The 26836-nt window shown below is 34.6% G+C and overlaps 1 protein-coding gene across 1 annotated transcript; it reads right to left on the minus strand.

The window, feature by feature from the left end:
* Positions 1-267: 267 nt before the first annotated feature.
* On the minus strand, positions 268-26061 carry LOC136803595 (protein PTHB1-like). Its single transcript, XM_067060320.1, has 25 exons — positions 25918-26061; positions 25413-25551; positions 24956-25020; positions 24615-24728; positions 23996-24170; positions 23792-23840; positions 23226-23298; positions 22825-22923; positions 22170-22299; positions 21829-21946; positions 20930-20990; positions 20234-20310; positions 19397-19465; positions 18789-18897; positions 18026-18133; positions 17471-17559; positions 17034-17085; positions 16171-16263; positions 14849-14946; positions 13508-13741; positions 12860-12960; positions 9257-9338; positions 8359-8437; positions 7224-7334; positions 268-668 (listed from the first exon to the last, which is right to left on the minus strand). The coding sequence occupies exons 1-25, from the start codon at positions 26030-26032 to the stop codon at positions 565-567; spliced, it is 2544 nt and encodes an 847-aa protein (XP_066916421.1). The 5' UTR covers positions 26033-26061; the 3' UTR covers positions 268-564.
* Between the last annotated feature and the right edge of the window lie 775 nt (positions 26062-26836).

Raw genomic sequence — 26836 nt, forward strand, 5'->3', positions numbered from 1 at the left:
TTCTGTCAGGTCAAGTCTGGCAGTTCAGGATTTTTTTTTACTTAGACGAGACCAATTTGATTCGTTGTTTTACGGGCCCGACCGACCCTGAAATTCAAAAAATCGAAATGAAAATAAAATTGATAGAACGTTAAATTCTACTTTTATTTTTTCGCTGACCGACCCTCTTTTTTGGGTAGCTTGGCCCGTAAAACAACAAATTAAGTGTTTTCGTACTTGAAGAATAAGAGAATAGGACACATAATTTATTGTCTACATCAAAAACAATCGATTGATAGTAATGTAGCTCATAACCAAAGTAAGCTTCTAAAAAATAGTAGTTTTTTTTCTAGTCTTCAGATAGTAAAAATTTAGTAGTTTTTTTTCCATACAGTATTGTGAAAGTGAACGTGCATCACTCCTGGTGTAAATGTGAAAAGCATGCTTAGTTAAACAGTTCTATGATATCGAACCAATTTTGATGCTCCAAACCTTTTTCATGTCATGGGCATGGAAGGAGTTTTTTTAATGGCTGATCCGATTCCACTATTGATTGCAAACAATATTCATAACGATCACCGTAAATCAAGCTTGCGAAGTTTCCTCAGCGATGGCGTCTACAGCTTGTCGGATTTTGCCGCTAGTTTCATCCGTCAGACGGTCTGCCAACGTTTCGTCTGAAAACGAGTCTGATGAAAAAATGTTGGTAAATAGTGTGAAATTGAAGTACCATTTGGAGGGTTTAACATAACTTTGTTTTTAAAACTAAACTTTTCTCAGGTACCTTTATGAATACTCTTGTCTCCCGAATAGACCGGGGGGGGGGTCCGAATAAGCAGGGGTAGGAAAGCTTTCAAAATTCTAATAAACAGGGGGGGGGATGGAATAAATGATATCAATTTGAACAAAAAAATGAAACTTTAACAAATGAACACGTAAAATAAGAACCAATACTAACAAAAAGGAAGATTTTAACAAGTTTAAGGCCTATCTACACTGTAATAAAATATTAAATTATTCGAATTTAATTAGCAGGGGGTCTTAATAAACGGGGGGGGGGATGGATTTTTTTTTTCATTTAACAATTAGCGGGGGGGACGTCTATTCGGGAGACAAGAGTAAGCACTTTATTTGAATTTTTTTTTACTTTCTTAACTCTTTCTCTAGATAAGCTTTGGTAAAAAACTATAGATCTATCCGCGTGTACTTTCTCATAATAAAGATTTTCTTTTGTCGTTTTATACTAAGTATTCCTGTATTGCGTAATTTAAGTTCAGCACGAAATACTCCAATGTATCATTCTCTTTAAAGCTTAAGAGTTTTATATTGAAAAACAGACAATAATAGGAGAGCTTAGTATTGCTTCGCCCAGTTCTTATAAATAGCATCCAATTCAGTGACATATGTAATAAATCAAAGACACAATAATCTGATTAATCAAGTCAAGATGACGATATTAAATGAGCTTAGCGAATCAGTGTTATTACAATAATAACGTCGGGCCGGGTTTAGTAAGCTCCCTAGTTTATTGTTTCATTAAAATGTCGGCCCAATAAGATGAGCAAGGTTAATCGTTTCCACAAAGAGTTTTGACGGACAAGATTATCACATTTTCGTGGTGAGAGGAAGTATAAAAACGATATTGTCATTCCAAAAAAGACAGCCTGTGGGTAAAGTCAGAAGTTTTAATATATTTTTATGAGCAACAAAACGGGGGAAAACACAACTTCTATTTTTGAAATATCAAAGTTCAAGGACAAACTATGAAAGGACATATAAAGCTTCAAATGCTAAATTAAGCACAAGTTAAAACATTTTAAGGCTCTATGGACTCTAAAACACCCAGTTTCATAGGAAATTTCACAAAATACCCCAAAAAAGGTGAATTTAAGAACATTTTAAGACTTAAAGCTCAAAAAATTAAAAAGTCTGAAGACTTCAAAAAATTGTGAGTGTTCTCATGTAAAAAAACGTGTCAAGACTTATGTCTCAATAAGCAAGTGAAAAATTTTTGGTCAGTGGAGATAAAAAAAAGGAGGGGTGGAAGGAACGATAATGACATGGGGATGGAAAGCTTTTTGCTTTCAAGGATTTCAAATTCTATCGTTTACAGTTCAAAAATGGGAGTGAAATCTAATTTTTTTCTTACTTGGAGAAATTTAAGCCAATTTTTTTCCAATAACTTTAGGTCAGAAATATTAGTACTCAGGTTTACCAGTCTGTAAAATGTATCATTATTACATAAGAGCTGTGCGGTAAGCAATGAAAGTCTATGATCAAAGCTATCTATCATTCATCATATTACAAAGTGACGTCAAAATTGTCATCTTTTTGGAATTATACAAATTTAAAACTGATAAGTGATAAGACCTTTTTATGGTTATGATAAATGATAATAAATAATAACGTCTGATAAAATAAAATAGGTAAAATCTTTGAAAGAACGTCTTATGACCACACCCTCATACTACAGTGGACTTTAACTCAAACCTTTATAACTCGAATGTCTCTTTAACAAGATTATGGTCCCTTCAGTTAACAATGCATTACAATCATTACAATTATCACAATCTCCATCACTCGAAATTTCCGTGTTTGAGTTATGGAGATTTTATTGTGTAGTAGTATGGTTTCGTCGAACTATTTTTAAAGGATTTTTGGAGCAAAACGAGTCTTATTTTCTCTAAAAGAATGTTGAAATTTCGAAAACGTTTTGTTGTGACGTTACATAAAAAACTCGATGGCTTATTACAAGAACCTTTCTCCCAGAAACTTTCTGATTGTACCCCTTGATATTCTAGCGGCTACTTTCTTTTTAAGGCTAGTTTTCTATAAAATCTACGAAATCTACAAAATTTCGAAAACGTTTTGTTGTGACATTACATAAAAAACTCGATGGCTTACGAGAACCTTTCTCCCAGAAACTTTCTGATTGTACCCCTTGATATTCTAGCGGCTACTTTCTTTTTAAGGCTAGTTTTCTATAAAATCTACGAAATCTACAAAATTTCGAAAACGTTTTGTTGTGACATTACATAAAAAACTCGATGGCTTACGAGAACCTTTCTCCCAGAAACTTTCTGATTGTACCCCTTGATATTCTAGCGGCTACTTTCTTTTTAAGGCTAGTTTTTCCTATAAAATCTACGAAATCTACAAAATTTCGAAAACGTTTTGTTGTGACATTACATAAAAAACTCGATGGCTTACGAGAACCTTTCTCCCAGAAACTTTCTGATCGTACTGCTTGACATTCTAGCGGCTACTTTCTTTTAAAAAATCTATGCATTTCCTTATTGAGCAAGTTTCAGATACATACAGTATTGGGCGATGACAAAACTATCGACATTGCATATTTTGAATGTAACATGATATCATGATATTACACATTTATTACACGAAGTCTGCTATTGACTATGGATGGAAATAATAGAAATCTTTGTATTACTCCATAAAAAAACATTGCAAACATAAACAGAAATCTGAGATGTAGATAAGGGCACACCCATTTCCTTATTACAACAAAAGGGATTTGCAACTAGTCGGTTTTACATGCAGAGTGACGTCAGTCAGGTTAAAACATATGAACTTTGGAAACTTGATACTCCAAAAACTTTACTGCTAAAAATCAACGATGGAGTAGAGGTCTTTTAAAAGTGTCAGATCACAATTCGTCCTGTATTTTCATACAACATAACTGATATACACGTTTTGACAAAAAAGCAAGACAATGCATTTAAAGCTTGTTGAACTTTGAACTTACTAAAAATATAAGTCGAAGTCTGTGGCATACAAGGAAAGAATTGTCACTACAGTATATGGCCCCCAAAACGGAGACGGCCCCCAAAACGGAGGTTTTCATTGAAATGAAGATTCTGACTTGTAGATTTATCAGAATTAAACGATTTTTGTTTATTTTGAAAGAATGATGGTTATACTTAAAAATGAGCATGTTTTTGCTGGTTTGAGACAGATTCAAAATAACATATTTGCGTCTAAAGGAAATATTTTAGCACCAAAATTAGATAAAAATTGCATATAACTCACTCTAGCTCCTTGGATATTGAAAATAAGTTATGAAAACGGGGTTTAGGAAACTTGCTACACCTAATGCCGTTCAGAAAATGCAAATACATCTGTGACTTTAGAGGCTGGGTAAAAGATATAGCATCTTGAAGGTCAACCAGTATTTTGGAGCCCTAGAATGTGGGGGGCGTACGATCTGGCGGTACTTGGGATAAGGTCTAATTTAGGGCCGGGAAGCGGTAAAAACGATAAAAAGTATTCGGGAAACGGTATTTTGCAAGAGCCACGGTGACGGTAAAACACCTGATTTTTCGTCCGGGATGAGGTAATTCTAATAAAAAACAACGGTATTTCGGTAAAAGTCATACATAGACGGTACATAAAATTTTCGGACTATAGAAAAAGCTTGTCACACGAGTCAGCAAAAAGGTAAAAAAAAAACGCGAAAAACTCCCAAAAAAAATAAGAAATGGGTTTATTTTGAGGCTTTTTGAGGGGTTGGTCTAAAAAGCAGGGTAGCCAATGGGATAGCCAATTGGGCTAGGTTGTGGGGTACCTCTTTTTGCCTAAACTTTTGAAATCTGAAACCTGTTTTCATGTGGAAATAACTATTACAACATCTTGTTAATGATTCCATGTAATAAAATTTATGATTCCTTTCGAACTTCAGCCACAATAGCCTTTTTTCCAAAGGTACTGAATTTTGTTACTTCTCAAGAGACCTGGCGCCATTTTGTCTTCCTTCTTGGCTTCGTTTGAAACTTTGCAGACCCGAATAAAAAATGTATACAAAACAGTTTTTAATATTTTAGATTTAGATTTATTTATGTTTTTAATTGTTATTTCCGTGAAGCTGTAATTCAATGATAATAGCTTTGGAATCGCCTTTAGGCCATATGATCTCTAATCTTGTCATATCGTAACAATCCTTTATTATTGAATCTATTGTTTAATTTAAATCATGTTTAGATGTTTCAAACAATTAATTCCTTTCAAAATTTTTAAATATGGCAGCTTATAATAGGTACAAAAAGTCTTTTGAAATAGCTCTATTTTAATGAAGCTCTATTTCTTACTCCTCGTGCATTAACACGTGGTGATTTATATCTTTGTTTATCTTTGGAATCATACATGATCAATCTAAGTATCAATCAGATTCATCCTCCCTGGTCAGTAAAATGCGGTTCTATACATTCATTTTCGGTATTTCTATTCTGGTCTGTAGAATATTTAGGTACCCCACAACCTAGCCCAATTGGCAACCTTGTTTTTTAGACCAACCCCTTTTTGAGGCTTTTTAATACAGGGAAGAGAACGTTGGGTTCGTAACGTTGAACTAATATGTCTGTCTGTGTATGTGTATCTGTCTGTCACCTCGAAACTTTGGGATGAGCTGGAGTTTTTACAAGATACTTCACTAATTGGTCATTTGAAGTGATAGAGATGACGCGTTCTTTAGAAAAAGTAACAAAATTGTTTTATTACTGGTTAACGACCAACCAAATCAAATAAGAGCTTGTAAAAACTCCAGCTTGTCCCGAAACTTTGGGGCAGGCTGGAGTCTTCAAATTTTGAACGCTTGTTCTTGTTCCTTGGGTGTTTTTATTCAATAATTTATCATAGCCCGAAGGGCTAGATTGTAGTTTTAACCTTTATCCAGCAAAAAGGTTTGGTAGAGTAATCAAGATAAACTCGAAACTCCTTTCGTGAAACTGTGCTATTTTTGAACATTTTTGAACATTTTCAAAAGCGTGCTTTAACTTTAAAATGACATAACTCAATGAATAATGATTCACATTGAAAAAAGGACCCACCAAAGTTTTAGTACTACATTAACATAAAAAAGTCTTTCTATTCTAAACATTTCCACCTTGACATAATCAAACGTCCGGACTTTTTTCTGGGACACCCTGTACATTTTTTTCTTTAGAAATGTAGTTTATCTCTGTAAATTTTTTCAATCGAAACAAAATACGAAAATAATGATCTACCTCATACACATTCTATTCCATTTTGCCGAAATTTTGACTTCTAGTCTTTGTAATTTTATGGGAAAAACAGCGGGACCGGTATTTTCGTAAATTTTGGACGGGATAACGGTAATTTTCAAAAAAATGGCCGGGATGGCGGTAATTCAAAACCTCGTACGCCCCCCCCCTAGAATCAGCATTGACAAAACCGAAAATTCTAAATATGAGAAAAAGCAAAAAATCTTGGAATTCTACTCCTACCACCTTGAGTTAATAGTTTATAACAAAAAATTAACATTATATATAAGATTTTTCGTTGAATCAGCAAAAACGGCAAATTCTGTCATTTTTTTGCAAAATATAGGAGAAAAATATCTTTATAGCTTAATATTTTCAGTTTCAGTTAAGCTTTTTTTCTAAAATTTTCACAGCTTATTCCATACATAAATGGAACTATTTTCAAAAGAGATTTGTTTTCAAAAAATTGATTAAGACGTTGTTAAATCAAAATTGTCATTTTGAAAATTTCTAAATTTTCAGTTTGGACTTTGCAATATCGAAAATCTTGAAATATTTCATAAAAATCATAAATTTTACATCCATCGGATCGTAAATTTAAGGGAAAACACAAATATGTTCATAGTTTTTCCCCCTATTACCACTGGGCTTAATAATTTGATTTTAACTACACCTCCGTTTTGGGGGCCCCAAACCTGCATTTTGACAACCAGGGATATACTGTAAAAATTTTATCAAATAAATTTATGCCCAAAACCCTCTAAATCATATTTCAAAACTATGGTCAAAATTTTGTATTCATATCTTAAAGATATCTCGAGAAATCGCTAAAATTTCAAACCTCCGTTTTGGGGGCCATTAGAAAAAAGCTACCTATCTTTAAGCGATTGGAAAATATTATTGAAATTGAAAATTTTGAAAAAGAACTTCCAGGAAATAAAGTAGAGATGTTAAAGGTTTTCATGCAGCAAAATTTTTTGTAAAATCTCTTTTCCTCTAGATTTGAGAGAAACTTCAAATTTGATCGCCGTTTTGGGGGCCACATACTGTAACAAGCGGGAAAAAATATTTTCATTTCTAATAGTCTAATCGAAACCTTTCAGAAACTTCCTCCTCAAAGATGTCTAGTGGGCACTTGCTTTCACTGAAAATTTGATTTAAGCAAGTTGACTGCAGATAATAAAGTTGGATATTCAAGACAGGTTTTTCGGAAAATAAATGAAAACTCACCATTATTTTTGAGTGTCAATTTTGCACCTTTATTGAGTCGTTCAACCATAGCCCCAATGTTCTTTTTTAGTTTCATGGTGTCTGTACCCATTGTAAGGGTTGGTAAAACATCTGCAAATGAGAAAGGTACACGTCTTTTATAAGAACATAAAACAATCGTGAAAATTTGACTTAAAAATAAGGGCTATAGTTAAAACTTTTCTGGGCAACAATTCATGGGGTAAAGGCATATTTGGTCAAAATTTGGTGTTTTGTTCAAAGTTTGCACGATAGTTACACCAATCGGGCATACTACAATTTTTATTCGAGAAATCGAGCATCGTAAGGATATCGTGAATTTTTCGCTGACCTTGATGAACAGATTTTTGAGATTTAAGCTTTATCTATATATTATTCAATGAACTTTTAACGAGTAGAATTTCTGATTAGCGTGATAGAGTCGTGACCTTAGCCATGTGGCTGTGAATCGTGCTGACCTCTTTGAAATCACGAGGAGGTCTTATGTCATAAATCTATCATTCCTGGTTTAATTTCAAGCTGATGACAGCATGGTTCTAGTCTGCCATGTAATATAGAAATTTATCAGGTCACATGATTAGTATTGGGATGCTTATTCAAACCAATCCACCAATCATAATAGGCTTTTCCAGAAAATGTCCGTACATGGGAGGTGGAGGATATATTGCCCGAAGGGTAGCGAAAAATCAGTAAAATTTACCTTGTCCGGGGGGTAAATTTGCTCTGTCCGGGTGTAATTTGGGTTGTCCGGGGGTCAACTGATGCTTTTCCGGAGAACCAAAAGTCACTTTGTCCGGGGGGTAAATCAATGAAAATTGTTATATCCTCCACCCCCCATATTCAATTTTTTTGGAAAAGCCCAATTAAGAGTCACTCGGTGCACGTTTTGTTTAGAAGAACAAACTATACCGAGAACATAAGGCATCGTCGACCAAGAACAAGCTAAAAACATTTGAAGGTTTAAAGCAATAAATTTTTAAGACATCGCACAAAATAAGAACATGTTAAGAACATTTTTAGGTTTAAAACTCAAAAATGTTAAAACATTCAAAGGCTTCGAAAGTTTTGGACATGAGGGTGCAAATGAGTTGACGTAAAGTACGGAATAAATACTCACTATTTTGTTCTTTCGTGGACTTTGCAAGACACGTTCGGAGGAGGTAAGATATATTACTATTCACTGTTTCTTCCCAGCCCTGAAAACAAAAATAATTTCAACTAAGAAAATTTGAGTAACTTATTAGCGAACAAGCTTTTTCCAAAAAAACACGATTTTCTTTATTGATATAATATTAATTTTACATCTAAAAAGAAAAATCTACGGAATTTTGGATTTCCCTCTAAAGACCCTGGAAAAAGAATGCCAACCTGCTACTGTTTGGTGTCCACAATACTCTAAAAGATACCACTGTGACCTAGATTTAATATACCTAAGTAAGAGTAGACTGAGCGCTCAGCTTGACGTTGGCCATTTGCTTACGTAAAGAGAGTGTTCCTCTGGGTAACTGATAATCCGTATTCAAAATTAAAAAAAAAGGTAATCGCGTTGGTCTTAGTCAAATAAGTTAGTGGTCGCTGTGTTAACCGTAGAAATAGTCAATCACTTTTTTTTACAGTGGTCAGGAAAAGAAATAAACTAATTGACCAAAAGAGACAAACATTAATGAATTGAAAGGATTAAGAGTTTCAATCTAAACGACATGGTAAAAACGCTCTCTAGGTAAAATGGAATAGCACGTAGGGAATTGAATGGGAAAATTGTGTGGGCAGATACTTTCGGAAACATGCAAATATCAGATTTTTCAATTTTGTACAACTTAGATTTAGACAATTTAGGTCTAAAAATATGCTCCTTTCCAATCAATTAACCAAATTATATACTCAAATTATATACTCAAAAACCTTCAAACAAGGCCCTTTTCGAATCCTTTGTAAATACTGCGAAAATGTACATCTAAAAATGAACAACTATATAAACAAGTATGATAAAGTTTCAAATGAAAGATGAATAGTACCTGCTCTAAGCCATCAGTGACAACTGGAGATAAGGAAGCTTCTAAAACTTTGAAATCTTCATCACCCATTCCTGTATTCAGCCTGAAAAAAGTAAAATTATAAGATCCAATATTTTGAAATACACTTTTTTATCATAGCCTAACGCGTATAATCATATTGAGGTATATACCGAGCCGAAATCCCCAGATAAAAATGTTTGCAAATTGCTGTTTTGCAAACATTTTGTATTGCAAATTTTATTGAATGGGACAGCTAGATCAAAGTTACAGCCTAACCTAAACATTATTTTGTAGCCTTGAGGATTTACCAGTTAATTCTTCCAAAGTCGATGGGGTTTTGAGGGTTAACTAAACTAGACAATGTCAATGTTCGAAGGTTCATTTTTATAAGAACGTAATAACATAGAACATTTTGTATTTTGCTACCACAAAAAAAACAAGAAGCCTCCCATGAAACAGCCTCTAGGTGGGTGGGATACTATGATAATGAACAGCGAGTCAGCCAGAAACGAGGAAAATGACAGGGTAAAAAACGATCAATGTTATATCGCGTTCTTATAAAAATGAGCCTTCGAACATTGTCATAGTCTAGTTTTTTATGGATAACCCTCAAATCTCCCATCGACTTTGGAAGAATTAACTGGCAAATCCTCCAGGCTACAGAAAATTCACAGATAAAACAGAATGTTTATTGAATGACAACTCTTCAAAGATTGAGAATTTTATGGTGTTGTGTTTATGTAATGTTTATGTACAAATGGCTACATCAAGCGCTTTTAACTCTATGGGATTTTATTTTCAGGAAATAGTAAGTTTTTTCGGAAGAGGGGTCCCGAACGCAGAATGAGTATTACTATGAGAATCAAAGAAATTTGAGTCAGTAATAATGACATAGGTGGGTTGATTATGATAGAAATATGTTAACACCCTTAGTAAAGAAAGGTTTGGTCTAATAATTTGTTACCAAAGAGATGGTAGATTAAGATCAGCAAAACACGCCCATGTACTAATCACAATTTGATCACGTTTGAGGACAAATTTTTATAGCGTAATTTTTGATACTAGAATTGAGTAATGTTTTGGGAGATTGTGTTTCTTTTGCACGCACAGAAGAGAAAACAAAGAAATGGTTTTAAGAAACAGTAAACTTTTCATGCAATCTTTTTTACTCTGATGAAATGAGTGTCAAAATATTCTTATCACACAATAAGGCATAATAGAGGTTTAAGCGAATTGTTCGTCTAATGTTTACTGCAAGCCAAATCAAAACAACGCTGTGTTAACAAAACATTGTTTTTCCTTATACAACGTGTAGCCTCTAGACAAAAAAATGCCACTCCCCTTTGCACTTTGGACTCGAATTACAATACAATACCCTGAGCAGCAAGATGATTACTGCAAATAATGGCGAGTAATTAAATTACGTATTTATAGTATTATAAAATTGGAAAAAGCACGACAACACCAATAGATTAGAGAATTAAGATAATTTCCCGCCACTTTTTTTATAAGGTGTATAACTACGATAATTTTTTTTTTCTTTAAGAACTTTGAAAAAAACATTTTCTAGCCATGATAAATAGAATGAAATGTAAGATTCCTAACCCAACTTGGTATACCCGTGATGTGCCAAAGTTTTTTGATTATCTAATCTTTAATTTTCAATAGATAGTAGGAAAACAAACTCGAGAGATCCTTTGAGGGACTATACAAACCGAACTGATTCAATTCGAAAAGTAAAATGTACTTTTGAGACGGGACGTGAATTGGGCTCTTCCAGAAAAAATCCGTTTATGGGGGATGGAGAATGAATTGTCCAGGGGTCCCAAAAATGTCCTAAACATTACATTGTCCAGGGGGTATAACCTATGTCCATGGGGTGAAAAATAAAATGTCTAAGGGTAATTCATTGAGAAAATAACATATCCTCCACCCCCAATGAACAGATTTTTTCTGTAAGAGACAACAAGTAAAATCTAAGGTTTGACCTGCGTCAACTGTAAGAGGCTTTTAGAAATCTTTTAGCCATGGAAGGTTCTTATAAAAAATGGTTTCTAACAGATAAAATAGACCTACTAAACGTCAAACAACCGCCATTAAATAAATCCAAACAAAGAAAAACCCTATCAAGCTTATTCCATCTACCAGACAATAGAGTTAATTGTTGATATAATTACTTCATTCATTGACCATATTTGTCATACAGCACTCCATCACTATCCAAGTGTTTTTGTTAGACAATAATATATGCGAGAATGAAGATAATTATGCTAATTATGTGGATCAGTTTATGACGATTAACAAATTTGTGGTTAGGTGCTGCACAGTTTCTTAGCAAGTTGCTAGGAGAGGTTCAATGTTATTTATCAAGGTGCTAAGGCAATAAAATATATATAGATAAAATTCTTAACACATGAGGCATCTCTTAAGCCAATTTTTTAACTCAAACTATGTTAGAAAAAGCTACTAAAAAGATTTTCATCCCAACAAATAATTTCTTTTTGAGATTAACAAACCAACTTCTTTTCCCAGATGAGAAAGAACTCTATAAGGTCCACCTTACAAATACAGCATAAAACGTTCTTTTTTTATAAGAATATCCAAAATATTTGAAGCCTTCGGATGTTCTTAACTTTTTGAGTTTTAAGCCTGAAAATGTTCTTAAATGTTCTTATTTTGACCATTTTTTAGCATTTTTGTCCTTTCTCCTAAGAAATTGGGTGTTTTAGAGTCGACAAAGCCTTAAAATGCCCTTAACTTGTTCTTAACATTTTGGCAATCAAAGCTTTATGTTCTTATATAGTTTGTGAAGGCGTTCAGCGATTGTATAAGCTTTCAGAGAAGAGCACCTCTAGTTTCCCCTGGAAAGTTTATTTTCTTCTGGGTACTGAAAATATATCGCTGACCTTGTTTTGTAGTGTTTTGTCACGAAATTTAGCCTTGTTAATTAAGCGTTCAGGATGAAAGACTTTTGCAAGAAAAATAATTGAATTTTGCTCGATTTTTACTGTAGTATATCATATTTACTGAAAACATTTGGAAACAAAACAACCTTGTCTCAGTCACCCAGAGGAGAATTTCGTCAGGTATAGACTGATTCGGCAAAACCCAGTTAGGCACTATCTTCAAGCAAACCTCAAGCAAGCTGTCTGTTCCTAACTGACATAAATTTCACCCACGAAACAAAAACAAACGAAAAACGCAGGTTAAAACAGGGAATATTTGGAGACTTTGAGCTATCAAGGTGTTACTAGATCATTCTGTACATAACCGTTCCACCATTTCTTAGGTAAATGACTGATCCTGGATAAAAATGACGTCACACAGAATCGGTCTATAGCAGTGCATCGGGGATAGAACACAAAAACGATAGGAATGGGAATTCTATGGTAATAATTCCAAGCAAGGATAAACTCATTAGTCTAAAGATTCACGATGATATCTCAGGATATTGAACTCAAAATGGATTTGGCCTAATTTTTCCGCTTAAAAGTCTCTTTCTATCCTAGCTGGCACAAAGAGAAATATTTCAACGACCATCTTACGTCAGATAGACGTTAAAACAATGTCCGTACCACCTTAAATGAAGCCCAAATCACTTACTTTATGAGATTATTGAGGAGATTTGTGCCACTCGATAACGCACTGCCAGCATGAACCAATGACAACTGACAGTTTTCATTCTCCTCACCAATCGCAAGAATCTAAAAAAATAACGAATGTCATAGGATTCAATCAGATGAAAAATCATTGCTTTGTGAGTGTTTTCAACTTGGGAATATATCAATCATTTTCAGACCTATATCTAATTTGAAATCTCCAAGATCTAGAGACCAAAAACATGCTGTTAACTGTTCAAGATACGGAAATAATTTCAAAATATCAACAAAATTTAGACATAGTAGGGTATAAGTCCTCAGTCATCGAGAATCTAGACAGATCAAAAGTTAACAACTGTCTCCGTCGCAGAAATACACATACAAAAACTCGCTATAGTCATCCTTTTCAATAACACGTGCGCGATCGCGCTCGTGCTTAGTAAAACGCTCGTCAATCTCGTATGGTGAGCGAAAAATTGCGCGCGTCAATTATACTATGATTTTATAGAAAAATATCTAAGGGCGTTTTGTACGAAATCGCGCACGCTAAAATTGGTTCACGTGCTTCGCACGCGTTGTCTTTGTTACGTGAGTGATTCGTCGCTCTCCTACTTATTTCTTCCTGGAAAAGCCTGAGATTGAACATCGTTACCTGTTTATAAGTGCCTTCCAGTATCGTATCCAGATGCTGCAAAGGCGACGGTGTCTTATCCTTGAACCTCGTCAGAAGGCGTTTCTGTATCACTCGAAATTGGTGAGCTCGTTGTTGGAGAAGGTTTTTGTAACTTTCCAACGATAATCGAATGTTGAAATGATTATCGATCAGCTCGAAATACTCTGGTAAAGGTACTGGGCCTTGGAAACTAGCTTTGAAAGGTGTACCACGCTGTAAAAAAGAAAAATCATGTAAACTGTTATTAAGAGAACTTTCGAATGTATGTAATGCACTAGGCTCAACTTAAGCATTTCCTCAAATATGTTGCAATTACGAATAGCCTTTACCAGTCTCCCTAAAAACAGATATTCATAATTTACTCAAGGAAGAAGTGTGCTAAATTTGAGTAAATCCAATCATTTTTGAATTCTCCAGGCTGCCATTTAAGGGAGAAACAGATAGTTTACAGTCAGTCTCTTTCACTACTTAGCGAACTTATATTCATTAAGACGATATTTGCAGGGGGCATGGCCGAGAGGTAGCGCACTCGCCTCCTAGCTTTATCTGGCACCCAGATGCAGAAATTTTCATCTCACACACTAAAGCTCTGAAGGTCGGAAAAATTTTCAACATCTGGAAGGTTTAGATTGCAGCGGAATTTTGCAAGACCGCGTCAAGCATTTTGCAGCGGGAGGTCTGTTAACCCAGCCCTCGTTTTTGAGGATTAGCGGGTCCAACCGAAATATTTTTAGCTTTACGTTCAAGGGTAGTTGAACCCGTCTGGGGATGGGGCACATCGAAGGCCGACTATTATTCCTCTCTGATTGGAAATTGGTCCGCTCCTTTAGAGCTTTAGCGTGGGCCACCAATCCGATATCGGAATGTCAGATAACTTCTAACTGGAAGGTTGTGAGTTTGAGCCCCATGCAAATCGGCCACATAGCGAGGTCACCTTTTGTACGGGACACAGAAAGAACCAACGAAGTAAAAGCCCGAAGGGAAGCGAATATTTGACCTTTCTCAGGCAAGAAAAAGTGAAGCCTTAGAATAAACGCCATATTTTTGACGACAAATTGAATTTAGTGGTTTCTTTGTTTTAGAGTGGTATATTTGTTGAAATCTAGCGAAAAATTTTACTTTCAATATGGAATTTGTACCTATATAACTAGGCGGGCAGCTCAAGGCCGCATAACTTAAGTATAATTTAGCGGCTTCAGATCTGACCTAGGAGATTCGCATTTAGCATTTCGGGCTTCTATTACATTCGGGAGAACCAACCCTCACGAAAAATATGGGTTCAAACCCTTAACATTAATCGTTAAGAAGAAAGATATAAACCTCGTTACTATTTTTGAAATGTTCTTTCATTCGTTTCAAGAATTGGTGCAATACCAACCACATTGCTTCGAACTGATCTGATTGTAACCGATATCGATCTAAAGAGAGGTGGAAAATGAATTTTTCTTAGAATCTTTCTTTCTTCTGTACATTACACGAATATTACTAGGCAAGTATTCAACGGCCTTGAAATTAACACGCAAAAAATTAACGCGAATTTTATTTGCTTTTTCAAAGACACCACGGCTGGTTTTAATTAAGGGGGATTTTATTAACCCGAAATTTTTAAATTCCTGTTAATAAAATGACTAGTAATTTTCGTGTAATAAGGTTTATAGATTGGAGCAATGCTCCAATTTTGAATATATAATAAGACCATAATGAGGTCGACTATTGGCACTTTCACAATGTTTGGGTAAGCAAAGAATCTAATCTAACGTACATCTATAACCCAGACGATTTCTATTACCTACACGTTGCCAACTTACCGGCCAAGTGAAAGAATTTTACAATACAGACAATAACGTCTGCTACATACAGACAACCTTTGAAATATGTAATAGTTATCGGAAAGTTGCGAGTACAATATGAGAAATATTTCACGAGTTCCAAGATTTTTCCGTACAATATTTTAAAATATATAAATATACGGAAAAAATATGTAATAGTTATCGGACAATTGCGAGTACAATATGAGAAATATTTTACGAGTTCCAAGATTTTTCCGTACAATATTTTCCGAGCCTTTAGGCGAGGAAAATATACGGAAAATCCGGAACGAGTGAAATATTTCCATATTGTACGAGCTATATGTCTGATAACTGGTTTATCGGTGATCCAAAAAATGCACTTTTTATGTTGAAAAAAAACGCAGGGCACTATGTAGCAAAGTGACGTTAGATTGCTGCTACCGCTACAATGCAACAACATCTTTTCGTCAATTTATATTTTTACATGTAAAATACAAGATATATTGTACTCTTTTTAACCAATCAGATTGCAGATATTTTTTGGATCGCCGATAAATAAAAATATACGGAAAATCCGGAACGAGTGAAATATTTCCACATTGTACGAGCAAATGTCTTTAATAACTTTATTATCGGTGACCCAAAAAATGTAATTTTTGTGTTGGAAAAAAGCGCAGAGCACTTTTGTAGCAAAGTGACATTAGATTGCTTCTACCGCTACAATGCAACAACATCTTTTCGGCAATTTATATTTTTTACATGTAAAGTACACGATATATTGTACTCTTTTTAACCAATCAGATTGCAGATATTTTTTGGATCGCCGATAAAACTCAAAACAACATTATATACTTGATTGTTTGGAAGATAATATAGAGACGACAGGACCACCGATGTATTCGATGCCAAGCACTGGAACTGGTATAACTGTATCCTTCACCATTTCTAAGAAAGAAAGTAAATTTACGATTATTACCGGAGAGGATTATAACTCTAAATACCTCAAAATATCTCAAAAATAGGTAATTATGTAGACCAGGCTACTTAGAGCAAAATCTTTTGCTAGTTAAAAATATCTTCAAAAATAAATAAACGGGTGAGGGGGGCTAAAAAGGTTCGGTTGACGTCGGAAAATTAACAAATGGGGGGAGGGGCGTTTATTAGGCACCTAAGAGTAATTATTTAAGAGGCATCTAATTTAGACAAACAAAAAGACGATGAATAGCAGGGTATCTTGGTATACAAGGTTCTAGTAGCAAAAAACTATTTGGGTTTGGTAAAGAAAATCCGACTAAAGAATTTTCAAAAATCGAATCAACGGTCCCTACCATTGAGTTTCAAGCCCGAAGGGCTAGAGGTCAATCTCCTTGGTAGGATTTGAAGCCAACAAATCCTACCAAAGTTGCGCGGCCTTGAGCGACCCGCCTAGTTTTTACACAAATGACAGATTGAAACTAAAATTTGCCGCTTCATTTTGAAAAATATATCACTCAAAAACAAAGGAATTGCTAGATTCAATCCGTCATCAAAAATACGGCGCATATTTTAAGGCTTCGATTTTTCTTGCCTGAGAAAGGTTAGAGATTGACCTCTAGCCCTTCGGGCTTGAAACTCAATGGTCCCTACCGTTCACTTTGAAACTTTCTGCAATAAACGCACACCAGTAGCAAAGAAACAACTTATACTCGGAGTTCGCTTTTTGCACATAATTATACCTGTGAATATTTCTCCTAAATTGACAGGATCTTTATTTGTATCGATAGTTATCTGAAAAAAAAGAAGAAAAAAAAAGGCTTCGAGTAACAATTTTCCTCGAATGACCGGTCGTTTTTTTTAATCAGAACATGGCCGACGAAAGAACGTTAAGACGTTGAAACTGTTGTAATTTCAGATCACATGAGAGCTTTAAAACAATATATAAATTACCCTACCAGGGGATAATGATATAACCGACTTTCAAGGAAAAGGGCTTCGGAGTATGGGAACATTATGTATGAAACAAACAAACGAAAGCTTTGTAACATTTTCTTCGAATTCTGAAGTCAATGTAGACTGGAGTCGTATATAATCCGTGTAATACAGTATTATGGTAATACAATAATTGTTACGGGATAATATCAATTTGTCCCTTCCATAGTGTAGCAACACGTACCTTGTAATGGGCTTGTTTGATAGGTGGACATCCTTTGGTTATCAATGACATTGGAAGTTGAGCAAAATCTTGTATGACTCTTGGTACTTCTGCCGTAATGAAAATTTATAATTAAAAGAGAGTAAGCCAGCATTAGGGCGGGAGATTCCAAAGGACTTTGTAAGTCGGGGTTCAAATTAGTCACCCAAAAGTAGGAACGGTAACGAAAAAAAGGCACAAAAAATAGAAAAACTGCGATATCAGGCATTTTTGCCCTGAATCGTTTTCGTGAAAATAGGACTCCGTAACGCCAGCAAGGGTTAATCAAGAATAGAGACCAATATTCATTCGTATTGTTTTTAAAGGACAATATTTAACGTACCAATTCACCTACCATTTACTTACACAGAATTTTCAAATAAAATAAAGAACTACCTTCTCCCTAATTGGCCTAGCGAAATTCTTTTGATTATTCTGCTTCTGTCAGCAAAGAGGCGCGCCTCCTTTCTTTATCATCATGAAAAACAATTCTTTCAAAAAGCCGAAATGAAATTTCAAAAAGTAATTATTTTTTACCTTCGTCAGTGAGGTAGCTTGCGGTAACAGATATTTCTAAATCGGATGGTATCGAATCTCCAGTAGTATAAAATGAAACCTCGTGTGTTGTTTCTGGTCCTTGATATTCTAAAAAGTAAAATAAAAAGTGTTCCCAATAAAACCGCTCACCTACTTATTGGGGTTGCATGGCGTTCTAAAACTATTGGCCTAGCAAGCGGGTGATGGGTATCTCACTAAAAACCCGGATTTTTTATTCCGTTTCTTGGTGAGTTGATTTTCCCTAAGGTAAAAGCTTCGAAAGTTTAAAATGACGTTAAAAGATAGAATACTTGACCCCGAAAATCTGGTTACAAATAAAAAAGTCTCAAAGTGACTGAAAGTGACTGTGACCGTCTAGTTAACAAGTGTGCAGAAACTGCGATTTTTAAGGGCTCAATTTACTGAAAACATTCGAAGACGCTGCACTATGACGTTATTTCGTTAGCTTGAACACAATGAAAGAGGAAGATTTTAGTAAGAAAAAAGACGCACAAATATCAAGACACAAATCAAGAGACATGAGATAATTTTGACATCTAATGAGACATGTGGCTTACACGAGGTAGATGTTGCAAGAATTGTTGCTTCTTTAAAACAGTACCCCAGAATCGCTGGGGGAATATTTTGTAAATAGTATATAGGCGAAACGGTGTCAAGAAAAAACCGTGTCCGTTTGGTAAAGGCAATGCACTTTGTCGAGAGGAAGCAAATAAGAGAGAACAAAATCAAACAGTTCTCTTACCAACTACAGGTATAAAAATATGAGGTTCTGTGCACACGATAGGAAATTTAGCTGCACAATGTAAGGTGACATTCTCTACAACTTTAGTTCCAGTGCAGCGAAGTGTGATCTATGAGAAAGGGATGAAATATCCAAGTAAGATAATGAAGATAACGGCCGTAGCTCGAAGGTAAAGCATCCGGTTATGGTGTGCAAGGTTTTGGGCTCGAATTCAGGCCGGGTCATACCAAAGATCCCTAAATGAAAGTTGATTCCTTCCTGCTTTCTGTCCAGCAACCATAGAGAAGGTAATCTTTGTCTTAATCTACCTGCTCTTGATCTATCTTTAAGATTCCTTGGTGGTAAGCACTGAGATCCCGAGCAACATTTTGAAATCAATAGTAAGACCTCAAATGCCTTTTTCAGTTGACATTCTCAATTCGATTTTCAAGGGGAGTCGGACTTTCATCGAATAAGGGAGCCTATCGAATAGTAGAGCGTCATTTAGGAGAAGTTTGACGGTGACTTTCAATATTATCGAATATGGGGCGTATCAAATAGTAGAAGTGTACCTTTAAATAACAGTCGCGCCATAAGAATAGCTGAGTAAAAGATTACTTAAAGCTTACCTTTACTGTAATTGAGGGAAACCCTGGAATAGACGCTTCACCTTCGTCTTCAATGTTTTGTGGGTATTTCTGAATGAAAAAAAACAACAAATATTAATCAGGATTATAAAGGCTAATCAGGGTGCATCAATTGTACCATTGCAATACCAAGACCCAGTATCTACGGCTAATTTCAAAATTCATTGCCGTAGAGGGTCTGTTGTCATTGTCTTTTCTCGTTTGATATTTTTCAGATTTTCAAACCGACCGCTACGATGGAGTGTTGGTGAGAGAGGAGAGATGATGAGAGAAGTGTTGCTATTATTTATAAATCATACTTCATCGCAGAGGTCTCCGTACGGGAATTTTCTTATCCAGCAGACAATGCGCACAGAGTGTACTACGAAGCGATAAACGTGAGATACACTCTGGTACATAGTATTACACACCTAGCGAGTTTATGTATTTCCACTTCTGAGGACGGCGGAGTGACTGAAGTAATTTGGAAAAACCCGCAGTTGTGACCCGCAAAATAAAGTACCGGTAATATCATCGTCTCTGTCAGTCAGGGTCTAGACAAATCAGAATTAACCAGAAAAAAAACACAGAACCTAAACTCGCTACTAAGTTATCCATGATATCAAATGGGAGCTGTAAGCTTCAATAAATACTATTTTCAAAGTTAAATAAATTGACCTTGAAAAGTTTTCAATCTTAAATTTATTAAATATACTTAACTCGTTTTCTTTACTCAAAGAGTGATTCATTTTTCAGCATGCTTTTAATTCTGCTGAATTCACAAGGATTAGCTCTACTAGCAACATTATTTCCCCCATAAACACCCATTCTGATACTTACAGAGACTCTGTCCAAGGTTTCATTAACTTGAACTTTAAGCTCCAATGCTTCTACTGGCTCCATTGCTTTTACAACTTCTAAAATGGAAATAAGAGAAAAGATAATTGCTAAGGTGAGAAATTTACAAAGCGAACTTCGCAAACTAAAGAAAGAACGGGATGATTTGACTTCTTTTTCCTCATATAACAAAGAGTTGACACAATACCTTTGTTTCAAACTTAGAGTTTCATGGTGCTCAGGCACCAATCATCAGTGAAATCTATAGACTTCTTTTTCTTCTACTTTTAAGGAGCGATGCCAAGTGGTCATCAAGACATCATTGCCACCAACCAGAGTTCACAGTTCCTTGCTCCTTGTAATGGTCTATTCAGTCCATAGATAGCCGAGCTGGCCGGAAGTGAACGCCGTGAAAACAATCGAAAGACTGTCGAAAATTCCTATATAACTAGGCTATCCACGGAAAATATCGACTTCAATGCACAGGAGATCATGAGAGCTCTCAAACATAGTTGCAAACACTGCAAAATTTTAAACGCACGTTCGATCAAAGAGTAGCCTTCTCAGTCATTGTTAATACAGTACAGTTTCATGCTCGCACTTTATTTGTAAAACCATTGTCGGTTAAAAGGCTAGCATGTAAATCCTTTATAATAATTATTGGTGAAGAAGAAAAGTAATTACAGGTTCATTCATTACCTTGTCCTGATTCTGCATCTCTAATGACACCATTCAAATAACGTAACTCTTTTTCCAGTTCCTAAAAAGAGAGAAAGTTCTTTGTAAGATTAGCTGTGTATACCAGTGAAATATTTGCAGTAGACCCAACATAACCAAGAACAAACCAAATATATGGTTAATGACCCCTTTATTGGGCCATTCATTTTTACAACCATACAGGGGGTGGACGAACATTTCCAGGGGGTAATCCGAGAAGAATTTCAAGGGGTTCTAAAGAAGTGTTTTTCATTTTTCCAGGGGTTAAAAAGTTATTCTTGAATTTCTAGGGGGTGAACAACTGATTCTAATTCCTCCATCGTCACTTCAAGACATGAAAAGAATTTTTCCAAGGGTTCTTTTACAAATTTTGCCATTTTCCAGTGAGAGTCTACACTTTTCCAAGAGATTTATTTTCACTTGAAAAGATTCGTCCACCCCCCTGCATGGAAATTTTATGGAAGAACCCATTTTAAAAGAGAGCAAAATGTTTTTAAATGTTTTCAAAAATTTCCAAAAATCAGGTTGGGGGCTTTTATGGTGGGTCTGGTTTTTCCAAACCCTGAGAGGTCGATTTGTTTATAATTTTCCAAAGACACTAATGTTTCTCACCATCGGTAAAATAGTGAAATATTTAAATGCATTCATTTAAAACTCTTTAAACTCATTTGAAATGATAGGCTTCTTAAAAGGAATTTATGTGATCTGAGACAAATACATTTAATGAGACAGCAATCTTAATTTACGTGATATTTAGATAAGCAAAAAAAGTAATGGAGTAATAGCAGATCTAGCACGTCTCCACATATCTCAATCGACTAACACTTTGGTTTTGTAGAAGTCATAGAAGGCATAAGCATCAGCTAATATTTAAAACTTACCTCGAAATTTCCTGGCCTTTCCATACTCGGTGCAGTGAAGAGAGAAGGGTCTGTGCCCAAGAAAGAACAATTTATCTGACCAAACTCATCTAGTGTAACAATCAAGCCTTTCAGGTCTCTGAGAAAAGAAATGAAAATGAAAACATGTAAATTAGTAAAAAAAACTTTGCAGAAAGTAAAAGTCAGTAATTTCTGCGGAAAAGCAAATTAAGCAAGTATCAAGTGTCAAATTTTTCTTTCCATGAATCCTACCGAATGCTAGTAAAATATCTTTTTCCAGAATATTGACGGGGACAAGGTTCTGTTTAGCTTGGAAGTATTTCTTTAACGTTCAATCTTACTCAAAATTAGCAATTTTGATAGCCACTGGGACGTGGGGTAGCTGTGCAGCCCAACTCAATTGAGTTCCTTTGTAAATTTGTAATGATTTGTTGAATGTTCCTGTAAGCGTCATGCGAGTGTCTGAAAGAACTGAAAATCAACAACGATAAAAAACTTTGAAGCCTTGGAATTTTAGTAGCAAATCATTTTTCAGAATTCATGATATGCACCATTGCAATGTCTTCTGTTCCACCCAATAGCTGATTGATTGAAAGTGACGTATTGACTGCTTTTACGTCACTTTCAACCAATCAGCTATTGGGTGGAACAGAAGACATTGCAGTGGTGCATATCATGAATATTATAATCTACAGTGCTAATTGGCAGAATCTTTGGGTTATAAAGACCAAATAAAATTTAACCTGGATTTTGAGCATAGAATATTAATGATGATATAAGCGATGCAACAAAAGAATAGAAAGTTGTTTTTCTTTTGTTTGAAAAGGGTAAGCAGGTATGATAGGAAATACGTTAAATAATGTCCTTTAAGTAAGGGTTTACTGTAGATTTTTATACTTTTATCAGTTTCTATATTTTAGAAAGTATTTCCTTTAGAATGTAAAATTCAATGAATCTATGAGATCTGTGCCTTGTGGCTGGCAAATTATAAATTACCTGGATTTTCGTATGTGTGAAATGCACTTGGGTTATACTCCAGCTTTTTCATCATCATGACGTCACCAGCATTACTCAAATAATAAATGGTTCTTTCACCTGAAATTTCCAAAGTCATAAGATGAATTACAATTATTTTCTTGATAAAAATGAAGTCGTTATTTCATAACAAACCTTTACTCTCACCTTGTTTACTATAAGAATTTAAATATTTTAAACTGTTCTTTGTATTTTAAGTTCATCTCACTTAATTGAAAAAAAACCGAATGCTTTCTTTAGAAAAGAATTAAAAAGTCAAACAATCTTGTCCAGTGATATGCATTTAGGCCATTATAAAGTTTTGGAGTTTCAAAATGAAAAAAAAAGTATCAACTTTTTCCCGAAGAAAATTTGTGTATTACCTAAAACACAGATTGAACCATAGACACTTGATAGAGAAATAGCATGATCACCAATTGATTTAGTCCATTCAGGCTGGAAGGTAAAAAGAAGCTAATAATCATTGTGTCTCCCCTAGATTCAGGGGGAATAGGTTTCTAGGCTAAAGGGAGGAAAGAAATTTTTTGAAGCCAGAGGAGAGGGCATGGAAAATTTTCAGTCTGGGAACGGGGGACAACAATTGAATGTCAATTTAAAATTCGAAAAAGCTGATTTGCTGAAATCTGTAGGAGAATTCATCAAGAAGATCAAAACCCTTTCCATTATCCTGTTAATTTCAAAACTACCCTTGGAAAAAACAGTAAGCTCCTCGAAATTTGTCAATTTTTTTTCTTGAGTGGGGACAGACTTTTTGGAGCCAGGGGAATAGCATAGATCTTAGGGATAGGGGGCAAGACCATAAAGGACAAACTTCTTTGATAAACACAAAGCTCAATCATGTGTTTGTCCAAAACATAATACATTGTCTACGGTTTCTTTTTAATGAACCAGTCGAAAATGATGTGAATAATTCAAACTAAAAACTTACAATAATCTTTTTGGCTTTGTTTTGAGATGATGCAGCCAAATTACGATACCTATAATTTAAATATAATTGTTTTATTATTTTGAAAACTATTGATATAAAAACCTTTTTGTTTGCTCTAACTAGTTTTAATAATAAGTTGATCACGGTATAATATTTCTATAGCTTTTCTATTTGATACAAATAATGTAACTGAAAGAAAATTACTTGTAACATTCGATCAATCTACCAGCTGTTGATATAACAAAGCAGTCAGTTACTCCCAAATACAGTAAGGGCCCAGGAAGCAGAAAGTCTGGTATATATGCTTTGAAGGAAAAAGTTTCTTGTTCGTAAAAGGATAAAACACCATCCATTGATAATACACACATGAAATCACTTTCTATGACGAAACAAAAAAAATAAGAGATTCACATAATATTTATAACACTATTGAGACATTAAATCAGCATAAAGGGAACTAAGTTCAAACTTTAGCAAAATCAAAAGACCCATTGTATTGACAAACTCTCATATAGGACATTTGAAGGGATTCAACCATATCAAAACTCAAACCCACCTCTCTTGTGGAGTTTAAGGTTGATATTATGCAATTGAAGCAGGGTATTAGTTTGTGTTGCAGCAAAGTTTGAGTCTAGACAGAAATCTTCAAAAAACATTTCTTGCTTGGTAGACGAAAACTATTCATTCATATCTCAAACTGAAGGATGTTCGTCGACAGACAAAAAAGATTCTGTAGTAATTCTCTCGATGGCAGGAATTGGAAAAGGTCACTTACATTAAAACAAATTTAAGTTTGAGCTGCAGCACTGAACAGGGTACTTACTTTTCACATTTCCAAATGCACCATAGACCATTGATGAAGCAGAACGTTCAAGTTTATGTTCATAGACCATTGCAATTGTGTAATGATTTCCATGCTCAACTGAACCAGACACAGCTAAAATAAAATGTTAATATTTATGTCAAAGCCTTCATAAGCTTTCAAAATTGAAAGTGAAGTTTGAAATTATACAAGAAAAACTAAGAATGAAATGCCTTCATCTAGAATTTGATTTCCTAGAAGTTTTCCCTCGATATCTTGTCCCACAAAGACCTATCGATGTTGGTATCTAGAAAGTCAATGTAATCTGATTTGCCAGTTAGTCCAGTTTCAAAAAGAAATACCTGTTACACTATAAACGCATAGCATTCTTGGATGCAAAACTGCTAAATGAAGTGCTTCACTGGCCCTAAAAGCAAAATGAAAATGTAGAGGAGTGAAGAAGTGAGTTTTAACAGGAAAATAAGTTCAACCTCATATTATCGGGACTGCTAATATCAATTTCAAGACCTAAAAAAACTCAGGGTTGTGTAAGTACAGCTATATAAAATCGAAGCTACAATTCTAATATTATATAAATTCGTAAATTGGATCTTGAACTTTTTGACGGAAATATTGACGTCATATAAAAAGAAGCTATTGAATTGTTTTTTCAAAATAGATAATGTAAAGTATATTTTTTATTTTTAGTTACCTGAAGATTGTCACCAAAGTGGCATGAAACTGCCAGTAGCAGAATAAAAAAGTATTTTCTTCCTGACTGACTAATTATATTATATAATATAATTCAGCTGCACTTACGGCACAAACTTTCCAGCACTTAGCTGTAGTATAGGATTGTTCATTTGCATTTCCAACATTAGGTGTTCAGGTTTAAAACCATCTGCTTGTGGGGTATAAATCCTGAGTACTCCATTCAGAGAGCCAACAATTACTTTGTCTATTTATTTGAAAAACAAAAGGTTTTTATTAGATTTTATTAGGTTTTTCTATTCCTAGAATATTTTGGAAAAAAATAAGAATACAATAGAATAAGACAGTAAATATACAGAAAATACAGAAAGATATACAGAAAATACAGAAAATGACAAAAGTATGCATCATATGATAGTCAAATTATCCGAAAAATTTTGTGATAAAAATGTTTAAAATGTCCTAAATGCTCATATTTAGTTACACATTACCACAAAAACAAAGCATGAAAGGTTATAAATAAAATAATAATGCAATCTAAAGTACTATTGTGTTCTATAGTTTCAATAATGAGTTCAAGCACTTGTAAATTCTTCTAAATAAAAGTACTCACCAAAACCATTTGGGTTGTTATCAATGTTTGCGATACATAAACTTCCTTGGTCAAATTCTTCATCTGCTCCCCCACACCATGTTGTCCACCAGTCTCTTGCTTGAAATAGTGACATTTTTTGTGTTTCTGATTATAACTTGTTGTACTAAATGGAAAATAATATTTTTCAATATGTTGAATCATTATGTAATTATGTAACTTTACATTTCCTGACTTACTAACTCCCAGAGGAATTTTGATTGTAAACCTGATTGGTTATTTTCAGAACATCTTTATTACGGCAGATAATTTATAAGTGCAATGTAAGAAAACTAAAAATACCATCTTTTTAGCGGCTAAGATTTCACTTTTACCAGTCCCACCTCTTTTTCTATCGGTTATGGATCGATCACTCTCGTTTCATTTTTAAAGCGGCTTTCTAAGCAGATGCTATTTTTTTAGGCCGCGCATCAATCATCTACAGGATGTAAACAACAAGGATGAGAGTTACCTGAATCTAGTTCAAGATCCCAAGACAATTAATTAAAACTTGAAAACTTGAAAACTTGAAATAAAAAGAAATGACCGATTACCAACGTGCAGCAGACAGCTATCAACCAAAATTTGTTGTTTCTTAGGCCTTGATAACACGCTAAAGTACAAATAATTCCGCACATGTAAATGGATCAGTGTTTGAGGTCCGGCAAAATTTCCAGGAAATAGCCTATCCATTGGCTCACGGATCTTGGTGGGTGTCTTCTCCCCTGTAGATCTTTTTCTTGAGAAGTTGTTCTTCAAATTAGTTTTCAAGATTGGCTTGGCTAAAGTTTTTTATCTATGGCTCAAAATCTTGGTAATTTCTCATAGTATATGAAACTGTTACTTTCATTAAAAAGCCCTGGTTTATTTTCACATAAATCCTTTTAGAAGTTTTGCGACA

Source organism: Clytia hemisphaerica, unplaced genomic scaffold, assembly GCF_902728285.1.
Source record: "Clytia hemisphaerica strain Z4C2 unplaced genomic scaffold, Clytia hemisphaerica genome assembly, whole genome shotgun sequence".
Classification (NCBI taxonomy): domain Eukaryota; kingdom Metazoa; phylum Cnidaria; class Hydrozoa; order Leptothecata; family Clytiidae; genus Clytia; species Clytia hemisphaerica.

What these genes read in the sequence shown, in the direction of transcription:
- LOC136803595 (XM_067060320.1), bottom strand. Translation starts at nt 26,032, where the DNA reads ATGTCACTATTTCAAGCAAGAGACTGGTGGACAACATGGTGTGGGGGA. An exon ending in TCACACATACGAAAATCCAG is followed by an intron (nt 22,300 to 22,824) that starts GTAATTTATAAT and finishes GTTGATTTTCAG; the next exon opens with TTCTTTCAGACACTCGCATG. An exon ending in AAACCTTGGACAGAGTCTCT is followed by an intron (nt 19,466 to 20,233) that starts GTAAGTATCAGA and finishes TTTTTCATTCAG; the next exon opens with AAATACCCACAAAACATTGA.